The sequence below is a fragment of the Garra rufa genome, chromosome 13 (assembly GCF_049309525.1).
Source record: "Garra rufa chromosome 13, GarRuf1.0, whole genome shotgun sequence".
NCBI classification, from domain to species: domain Eukaryota; kingdom Metazoa; phylum Chordata; class Actinopteri; order Cypriniformes; family Cyprinidae; genus Garra; species Garra rufa.
This window is the reverse complement of record NC_133373.1, coordinates 14212289-14223235: the sequence shown is the minus strand read 5'-3', so window position 1 is coordinate 14223235 and position 10947 is coordinate 14212289. Positions and strand designations below refer to the sequence as shown.

The window sequence follows — 10947 nt, the reverse complement described above, 5'->3', positions numbered from 1 at the left end:
GAGTTTGCCAGCTAGACAAACGAGTCACCATAGCAACAGTATTCTTCACGCCGTTTTAAATCGCGATCAATGTTGCCAGTTTGGGGATTTTGTCACCAAATTAAGCAACTTTCTTATTGTTGCTGCGACTTTTATAAATGTTTTCAAGGAGCTATTATGGTGATATTCAAATATACTTGGCAATATAAGGCAGCCATGCTATCGTTTGCAACGTTTTCTCTGTTCTATGATTATTTCACATGTAAATACAGCTGAAATCACAGCACTGCCGCTGTCCTTAAATTATGTTTTTATGTCAGAAGATGTCTTGATTTTAGCAGTAGATTGGAATTGACTGAGTCTTAATTGCTTTGTCTGACAACAGAAATATAAATGTAAACAGTTTTATTGGAAATTTGCTGGTACCTCCTTTTCCTTCAACGCGAAAGTAAGCCTATGGGTGAAACTTCCGGTTCATTATCCACTATAGGTAAATAACAAGAAGAAGAATAACTTGCAGTAAACGGTAAAACAATTTGCACTTCAAAGTGTGTTCATAATTAGGATAATACTTTAAAGGAACACTCCACATCTTTTTGGAAATAGGCTCATTCTCCAACTCCCCCCGAGTTAATAAATTGAGTTTTACTGTTTTGAAATCCATTCAGACGTTCTTCTGTTCTGGCGATATCACTTTTAGCATACCTTAGCATAGATCATTGAATCCTATAAGACCAACATAGCATTGCATTCAAAAATGACAGAGTTTCGATATTTGTCCTTTTTAAAACTTGACTCTTCTGTAGTTATATCGTGTACTAAGACCGGCGGAAAATGTAAAGCTGTGATTTTCTAGGCCGATAAGATTAGGAACTACACTCCCATTCTGGTGTAATAGTCAAGGAAGTTTGCTGCCGTAACATGGCTGAAGCAGGCGCAGTAATATCATGCAACACATGTGGAAATGCTAACTTCATCACATTGGAAGTTACCTAGCTGGGAACTAATTTCAGGCGCTGTGTGATATTACTCCACCTGCTGTGTCCATATTATGGCAGCAAACTTCCTTGACTATTACGCCGGAATGGGAGTGTAGTTCCTAATCTTATCGGCCTGGAAAATTGCAGCTTTACATTTTCCGCCGGTATTAGTACACGATAGAACTACAGAAGAGTCAAGTTTTAAATAGGACAAATACTGAAATTCGTTGGTCATTTTTGAACGCGATGCTATATTGGTCTCATAGGATTCAATGATCTATGCTAAGCTATGTTAAAAGTGATATCGCCAGAACAGGAGAACGGCTGAATGGATTTCAAAACGGTAAAACTTAACTTATTAACTCGGGAGGAGTTGGAGAATGAGCCTATTTCCAAAAAAGGTGGAGTGTTCCTTTAAAATAATATGGTAAAACACACCAATTTGCAATATCAAGGAGCAAAACAAGCTTTTTTGTACAGGACTTGGATGAGACCAGAAGGCGGACTTATAAAATGTACAAATGGCCACGCCCTTTCTTAATCGAAAAAAAAAGTGGATAAAAATGAAACTAATGTAAAGGGATGATTCGACGTGATGACGCCATGTATATGGCTACTTAGCGTATAGCGTCATCTAGTGACATTTAGTGACATTTGAGCCAGGCATGTGGCAACACTGATTTGTGATTGATTTTGGGCGGTGCGTCGATAAAACACAGCAAGCACTGAACATGTATAAATCACTTTATTATATACTTATATCACCAACTAATATACATTTAAAAGGTGTATTAGATTACCTTTAGCTAGAAGTACTAAAATACAATAGACTTCAGTCCGGCTACTGCCATATTTGATTTTTAACAGCAATGAAAACGAAACTGTAAGGTATAGAAATACAGTGCATTCAATGAATTGTACTGTTGTTTAACAACATACCAATTGTTCAGCTGATAATCTTTCCGAGAAAAAAAAAAAAAAAAAAAAAAAAAAACTTGAGTAGACAAAAACAGCATTAAACTGTTTTGAAAGCTGGGTTGAGGAAAATTTTGTGATAGGACTTGCGTACAGTGAGTATCATTGTAAGGACTGTAAGTATATCTCTCATTGCCATGTTTTCATTTGTGTTAAATTCAATACGGTGTCTAACCTGACTAAAATGTTGCAGGAGATGAACTTCGTCTGATTGTTCCCTGAGAAAATTACATTTATATTAATTAGTTTAGCAGATATTTTACTTTATAATTCATTTAAAATAGTTGACCACCCTACAAGTCATTGTATTTTTGCACACACTGTTTATAAGTGAAAATTATACTGTTTTCTGTTCTGCAAAAACACATTAAGATTATTCACAGGTCTAATTTATTTTGTTAACGGCTGATTGAGTTTGGTTAATCTGAACTCTTCACATCAAGCACAGTTCCTTAACCCTCACTTGCACTCTCCCGCAGGTGATGAAGAGGTTGGACTATTTGTGGTAACGCCTGTGGTGAACTTACACTGGTGAGTAATCGCTTTAGGACTACCCACTAGGATGGAGAGATAAAAACAATTAATGACAACATGGGATATCCCTGCTAGAATCCAGCTGATAACTGTAACTGTAAACCTCAACACTGGGGCATTCGATGTTTGCACATATTTATAGTGTAAGTAAGATAAAAATAAAATCCTCATAAGCCTGAAGAGGGCATCTTGACAATGAGCTGCGTTCTCCTCTGATCTCCCTTCGCCTCCTAGAGAGCCGCAGCTATTTTTATACTGGGTGCTAATTGAAGTCGCAAATATGATTCCATCACAGATGGCTTTTATGCAATCCTGTTTTCACTGTATTAATGATGAACAAAGTGTTACATTTCATGTAGTAAACTAAAAAGATTAATTAAAGACAACTTCTGGAGGAGAACAAAAAATGATTTCTGCACAAATTTCCCGGTCTTGTTTATTTAAAAACCAATAAATATCCACATACAAATTTATGATCCAGCAAATAACTACAAACAAATTGCACTTTGGTGTAAACATACTGTACAAGGAAACATAAAGGCAAAATCAGCCTGCATGTGTAACAGGCGGAGGTAATGTTGAGAATTTTTGTTCTTTGCATCCATAATCGGTGTAATATGGGTATCCTGGCACTTAGAAACATTTCCTGTGGACGATGGATGGGCCAGCCTCATCGTATTCCTGCTTGCTGATCCACATTTGCTGGAAGGTGGACAGGGAAGCCAGGATGGAGCCACCGATCCAGACGGAGTACTTACGCTCAGGGGGAGCGATGATCTGTCAGAAAGAAGACACATGATGATTATAAATCAAACATCTTAGTTGAATTAAACTCAATACAAGACGTCTGGATATCTGAATGACTGAATGTTTTACCTTGATTTTCATGGTGCTGGGTGCAAGAGCAGTGATCTCCTTCTGCATACGATCAGCAATACCTGGGTACATGGTGGTTCCACCAGACAGGACGTTGTTGGCATACAAGTCCTTACGGATATCAATGTCACACTTCATAATGCTGTTGTAGGTAGTCTCATGGATACCGGCAGACTCCATACCTTTGGTACAAAAAAAAAAAAAATGTTATTATTAACTAAAACTAAGACCATTATTGTTTTGTTTATTTAAATGAAGTTGAAATAAATAAAATATAAATATTAGATAAAAGCAGAAATTAGAAATGTTGCTTTGGTAATTACCTGAAATAAAGAAAGATAAAACTGAAGTACTAAAGTTACTAAAACTTTAGTAAATATAAAGTTAATAAAAGCAAAAGCACAACGACATTACAAAAACTTGAAACTATGAAAAATCAATTTCGGTTGGTTAAATTCTAAATCTAGAAAAAAAAAAAAGGTGAAATAAAAGAGCTGAAATAAATAAATATTAGATGAAGACCTTAAAAAAGTACAAATTAGAATTTTTTCCTTGGCAACTAACTTAAAATGAGCTAAAGTTGAAGTACTTAAAATGCAAAAACTGAAATTAAAATAAAGTATAAAATTAGATTAAAAAAAAGAAATAAAATTAAAATTAGAAATGTTTTAAAATTATTTTAAAAAAAGTAATAAAATTACTAATACTAAAACTGAAATAAAAATAAAATGCTAAATAGTAATATATATATATATATATATATATATATATATATATATATAAACAAATAAAAAGGACAAAATCACATACAATTACTAAAACTTAAGCTATAATTAAAATTCAAACTAACACAACTAGTTTATTGCAATATGCAGTGATATATATATATATATATATATACCAATGAAGGAAGGCTGGAAGAGAGTCTCTGGGCAACGGAAACGCTCATTTCCAATGGTGATGACCTGACCATCAGGCAACTCGTAAGACTTCTCCAGAGAAGAAGAGGAAGCAGCAGTGGCCATTTCATTCTCAAAGTCCAGAGCGACGTAGCACAGTTTCTCCTTGATGTCACGAACGATCTCACGCTCAGCTGTGAGAATATAATTCCAGTGTTAACAATATATTATTACAAAACAGGCTTGATTATTCTAATAATGAGACAGCATAGTTTATTCATACCAGTGGTCACGAAAGAGTAGCCACGCTCAGTCAGGATCTTCATCAGGTAGTCAGTAAGATCACGACCGGCCAGATCCAGACGCATGATGGCGTGAGGCAGAGCATAACCCTCATAGATGGGCACATTGTGGGTCACACCATCTCCAGAGTCCAGCACAATACCTACAAACAAGAAAAATCTGTAAGGCTCCAGAGAAACATACAAGAAATGTAAAAAAGTGTTTTAATGCATGTATTCACAAAAACCACACTTACCAGTGGTACGGCCAGAGGCGTACAGTGACAGCACAGCCTGGATGGCCACATACATGGCGGGAACGTTAAAGGTCTCAAACATGATCTGCAAATGACAGAATACCAGACATTTGTCAAGTTAAATATATTTGTATAGCGCTTTTCTCAATACACAGAGTCACTGTAGAGGAAAATTAGGCAAGTTTACCTGTGTCATCTTCTCTCTGTTGGCCTTGGGGTTAAGAGGAGCTTCAGTGAGCAGGGTGGGATGTTCCTCGGGGGCCACACGCAGCTCGTTGTAGAAGGTGTGGTGCCAGATCTTCTCCATATCATCCCAGTTGGTGATAATACCGTGTTCAATTGGGTACTTCAGAGTCAGGATACCTCTCTTGCTCTGAGCCTCATCACCCACATAGGAGTCTTTCTGTCCCATACCTACCATGACACCCTGTTAGAGAAGAGATTATGTTAATATTTCATGTTAATATATTATAATCTATAATATAATCGATTTTTGCATTGAAAACCTATTTTACCTGGTGGCGAGGACGACCAACGATGGAGGGGAAGACAGCACGAGGAGCATCATCTCCGGCAAAGCCAGCCTTCACCAGGCCGGAGCCATTGTCGCACACAAGAGCGGTGGTCTCATCGTCGTCACACATGGTGTCAGCTGGGTTCTAAATGAGGATCACATACACGCATGAACATACCTGCTTGTTTGCAATCCTGACAAGCTCATGTTTTCTCTTTAGAACAGACCACAAACTTAAAAAATAAAGGTTCTTTATTACCCAAAGAACCTTTAACATCAATGAAACATTTTCCAATGCCCAAAATGTTCTTTATAGTAGAAAACAGTTCTATAGATTTGAAAATGTTCTTTACACTAAGAAAAATGATTCTTTTAAGAACTCTTCACTGAAAGGCTTCTTGGGGAACCAAAAATTATTCTTCTATGGCATTCCATGAAGAGCCTTTAACATCAATGAAACATTTTTCAATCAATGCTTTGGATTACAAATATTCTTCACACACACACACACACACACACACACACACACACACACACACACACACACACACACACACACACACACACACACACACACACACACACACATGTTGGGTTTACATGTTTTATGGGGACATTCCATAGGCGTAATGATTTTTATACTGTACAAACCGTACTTTCTATCGCCCTACACCTACCCTACACCTAAACCTAGCCCTCACAGGAGATTGTGCACACTTTTACTTAATCAAAAAAACTCATTGTGCATGATTTATAAGCCTGTTTCCTCATGGGGACCTGAGAAATGTCCCCACAAGGTCAAAATCTACTGGTATTCCCATCCTTGTGGGGACATTTGGTCCCCACAACGTGATGAATACCAGGTACACACACACACACACACACACACACACACACACACACACACACACACACACACACACACACACACACACACACACACACACAGATTCACACAGATTCTTTTAAGAACTTTCACTGAAAGTTTCTTTGGGAAACCAAAAATTCTTCTTCTATGGCATCACTGGCAACATTTTGTATTCTTAAGAGTATATGGTTTCAGGAAGTTCCATTGCACAAAAGGTTCTTTACAGCAGAAAAAAGGGTTTTCAGCTTATTCAAAAGTTCTTCACACTAAAAGTTTCTTTTAAGTTCTTTGAGAAACCGAAAATGGTTCTTCTATGGCATTACTGTGAAACCCCTACACTTTTTGGAAAGTGTAGTTCAGTACCTCCCTAGATGCTGACATGCTCATCTTTGACTGGATAATCCTCATGGCAAGTTTCAAAAGTAAAAACATGAACGTTTTTGACACTCAAAGTCAGCGAAGTATTCATAACTGACAACGCTAAGCCTCCAAACTGTTTGTTTAGCTCAACAGTCAATTATTTTCATTATAATTCCAGTGATATTGCACCAGAACTGCCCTAGTTTAAATCCTAGCGTTCAGAAGATCATCCCATTAAATGAAGTCTGACATTTCGGAAAGCTTTAGCTGTACTTACCAGATCAGCACCAGGAGCTGGTTCCCTTGGAGAGTGAATGGTGAACAGTGCCTTGAGCCGCAGCCAATTTATACTCCAAGAGTGGCCCGGCGCCCGCTGGACTTCCCTCTCCTTATTTGGTAGCCCGAGCGCCATTGAGAGTTGGAGTGGCCATGAATGGAAGGGCGCGTTGAGGAGAGACCCCCGCGAGGCATTCGGTCCTACGCCCATGTATGGGAAGAGACGCGGGGAGGCATCGCGGGGGTCGAGTGATGGTATTCCACGATTTTCAGCACGTCATTATTAATCACTATGAACATTGTTGAAATAGCATCCCGAAAATCTGCACGTTACAAGCTAAATATAAATTACGAGACAATAAGCGATTTTTCTCTTTAAACAACAAATGATGCACTGTTTACACTTAACGATGTCTCAGTTTGTAGATTAAGATGAGATTTTCAATTAGAAACGAAATACGAGTGTGTCGACCTGTCGAGGTAAACAAAGTTAAAATATAAGAGGTAAACGAGGAAAACAGGTTATGTTTGTTGTGTTTGCGCCTATATGTAGTTATATTAGTTTTGTTTGTATGGAATCTATCTATCTATCTATCTATCTATCTATCTATCTATCTATCTATCTATCTATCTATCTATCTATCTATCTATCTATCTATCTATCTATCTATCTATCTATCTATCTATCTATCTACTATAGTAAGCATAGAGAAGCCATAATCATTATATAATAAAACAGTTTAATATCACTACTTAGGATAAGTCAATGGACTTTGAAATTAAATCATATGCTAGTCTTGGAAATAATTTGAAGCATAATGACATATCTATATAGAGGGGACTGACAATAGAAATGTATCAGGGAGAATGATCATTTGTGCAAATTAAATTTGAGCGAAATCCTGAAAGCACAATAGACAGGACAGGATGCCCAAAATGCAATTGTGCTGTTTTGTCATCCATCCCCCATTCAGGCCAGCCCTTTCATCTGACGTGTCCCTGCCATTTGTTTCCATTTATATCATAGTAGCAGTGTTTGAGCTTTAGGAAGATGAAAGGCAGAGTGCAAAACTCATGTAGGGTTATTTGTCTGCTTTAGGAACTAGCACTGTATATCAAAGACATTTAATGAGACTTTATTTGGCTTGAGAGTCATCACCCGTTTAAAGGCGACGATTAAGATGAATTTATTCATAGGAAGCTGCTCTGATTCTGAGGAGATACCTTTGTACCACATCAGCAGCCTTTAAAATCCACGTCAAAGGGTTGGCGCCCTATAAATTGGCAGAGTCATATAAACAGAGGATTGTGAAATAGGGATTGTGGAAGTCACATCACCAACCACTGCTGGTGTGTGCTTTATGAAAGTATTTAACCAAAAACTGCTGAGCTGTGGTTGTAGAGAGTTATCCTTGCCAGTTCACATGGTCTGTCCTGTATCAGAATTTTGCCCAATTTCTGTTTTTTAGAGGCCAGAAGAGAACAGAAAGTATCTCTGGTTGCTGTGTTTAGATTTCCATTGAAATGTTAATTTGTGCTACACTGTCTACCAGTAATGACTGTTCCCTCTCATAATGTTAAATTCATGTGACTACTGAGTGATGTAACATGCTGCTTTTTGCATAATCCCCAACATTCTCTGTCTGAGCATCTGTCAGCCGGCAGGGCTTAAGGTTTCCTCTATTTGAACTCGTTGTGGCTGTGTTAGGAGTGATTTGGCTGCTACAAAAATAACCTTGATATTTGCTTGAACCGCACGTGTGCGAATGTTTGGAAATGAGGTTTTGATCATCAAGGATATTCTTTATATATGTGTTGCTACCGAATGAAGCCTACTCAGAAAATTCAGTCTTCACAACTTGCTTTCCTCTGCAATACACTCGCTTTGAACTTACAGTAAACGTTAATCCCTTTTAGCAGAAAAACAGCCTGTAAAGGGCCAGAAGTTGCGCTTAATCTACTTGCTGTTTCTCCCGCAGCTCTTTCAATAATCCACTCACACTTCAAAACTCTGTTTAACATTCACGTTGAAGGCATCTCCTCACGGTTTGCCAAAATTCAGTAATCTTTTGTTTGCAATATTCCTAGCTAATCTTAAAAGGCTATGCAAATGGTTTCCATGACATCTCTCTTTTCGAAACGTACGTGCATTTCCTTTGCCCTTTAAGGACCTCTTGTGCTTATTTGTTACTTAAAAAGGAAAGCTGAAGGTCGTAAGTCTTCAGATGAGCTGTGGCTTCCGTTGAGCAGAGAAATATTATTATTCTAGGGTCACATTCTCTGGATAGTAATGCCGTCTAGTCTTGTCACAGGATATGTTGCTTGCTGTCGGCAAGATCTTTCTGTGGCCCTCTGAAACATGATGCTTTTCATCAAATGAATTGATTGGCACATTCATGATTTCACAAAAGGCTTATTCAGATATCCAATATGCACTGAGTAATGTTCTGACATTGTTGCTTGCATTTTATAAATAGCTGTATGATTACATAATTATGATGTGAGCCATATTGCGTGCAACTAACCTCTGTCATCATTCATTATATGCACTGAATGACCCACAGAACTGACGTTCAATAATTCACATTACACTCAGCTGTATTTAAAGGATAACTATTGCCAAAATGCAACCTGGGCTGTTTTTTTTTTTTTTTTTTTTTTTACTGTAAATGAGACAAACTTATATCTAAAAACATAATTACGACAAACGAGCCATTTTTGAGACTGACAATGATTTCGTTTTGTGGTCAATGGCCTGTGAATGGGAGTACTAAGCAACTGGCTGGCAAGACGGCCGCGAGTGGAAACTTAAACAGTGTAAGTGAGTTGTTCAAAAACTTTCTTTTTAGTAAACTCTGTGTACACAAACAATGTTCTCAATGCTCGAGTTCATGTGTAAAGACCCAGGCGATACTTCGAGCATAGTTTCACGGTGTGTCGAGCCTTCTTAGTGTTGTAAAAATATCGATTTTGATGCGCTCAAAGTTATGCCCTTAGTACTCCCATTCACCGGCCATTGACCACAAAACGAAATCATGGTCAATCTCAAAAACGGCACGTTTGTCGTAATTATGCTTTTAGATATAATTTTGTCTCGTTTACAGTAAAAAAACAGCCCAGGTTGCATTTTGGCAATAGTTATCCTTTAAGTGTTAGATATACAAAACTGCAACCCCAAGTCAGGCGAACCAAATAAAATTCAATTTGTCAGTTATAATACTCAAAATAGTTTTGAATTGGTCTATCAGTAATCAATGACAGTTACTGAATATAAAGACCAGACACATAGTTTGATGGATAGAGGATTGAGAGGTCTGTGTCAAACATAATCTCGACTAAAGGCTGAGTGAGAGCCAGACATTTCATAGTGGAGGGTGGAATGCCGAATCCACGCCCTCTCTGTGATCTCGTTCTATGTGTGGAGAGCTGATCTCATGCCAGCTTCACAGGAATAACCTGTCACCACCCTCTCTCTTCTTCTTCCCTCTTGTATGGTATAGATACACTCGTGTAAACATATATGTTGAATGTGTGTCACCGCAGTTGGTAAACAAAACAACCAGTGCTGGGTAGATTACTTAAAAATTATAATCTGTTACTGATTCCAAATTACATGACAAAAGCTGTGATTACATTACGTTACACATTTTAAGTAATATAATCAGACTACTTTTTTGATTACTTTTAGATTACTTTTAACCTAACTCATTTATCACATTAATTTAAATAAGATACTGATATTAAAATACAAAGATAAGGAAAATATATTGCATTTGTTGTTATTAACAAGATGACATACATTAAGGTTTCCCAAACTGGGGTTCATGAAGTAACTGCTTACAGCTAATACTTAACTGATTTAAAAAGGACAAATTGAAATAAGTCATTAAAAAAACAAAAAACTAAATAAGACTGATTTCAAAGTAAAAAGAGGTGCTAAAGTCAAATTTTGTGTTGGCTGTGCTTTGAAGTTCAATTATTATAATTATTATAAAGTTATGAATTTTGAGTACTACTGTAAGGTTAACCCTGTAACCTATTACATTTTCAAAGTAACCTTCCCAACACTGCTTATTACCTTAAGATCTCAATGGGTACTTCAAGAAAATGTAGCAAAATGTTTGGGAATCCCTGCATTAAAAGATAAT

General features: G+C 37.3%; 1 protein-coding gene across 1 annotated transcript; it reads right to left on the bottom strand.

Annotated features, from left to right (window-relative positions):
* Positions 1 to 2890: 2890 nt before the first annotated feature.
* actc2 (actin, alpha, cardiac muscle 2) lies at positions 2891 to 6855 on the bottom strand. Its single transcript, XM_073853099.1, has 8 exons — positions 6801 to 6855; positions 5297 to 5440; positions 4969 to 5208; positions 4782 to 4866; positions 4527 to 4688; positions 4246 to 4437; positions 3345 to 3526; positions 2891 to 3245 (listed from the first exon to the last, which is right to left on the bottom strand). Exons 2-8 carry the CDS (start codon positions 5423 to 5425, stop codon positions 3102 to 3104), a joined length of 1134 nt encoding a protein of 377 aa, XP_073709200.1. The 5' UTR covers positions 5426 to 5440; positions 6801 to 6855; the 3' UTR covers positions 2891 to 3101.
* Between the last annotated feature and the right edge of the window lie 4092 nt (positions 6856 to 10947).

Bases quoted from the DNA above. Each gene is read 5' to 3' on its own strand.
- actc2 (XM_073853099.1), bottom strand. From the start codon at position 5,425: ATGTGTGACGACGATGAGACCACCGCTCTTGTGTGCGACAATGGCTCC. The intron at 3,527-4,245 runs GTATATATATAT...TTTGTACCAAAG, and splicing joins CTTCCAGCCTTCCTTCATTG to GTATGGAGTCTGCCGGTATC. The intron at 3,246-3,344 runs GTAAAACATTCA...TCTTTCTGACAG, and splicing joins CCAGCACCATGAAAATCAAG to ATCATCGCTCCCCCTGAGCG.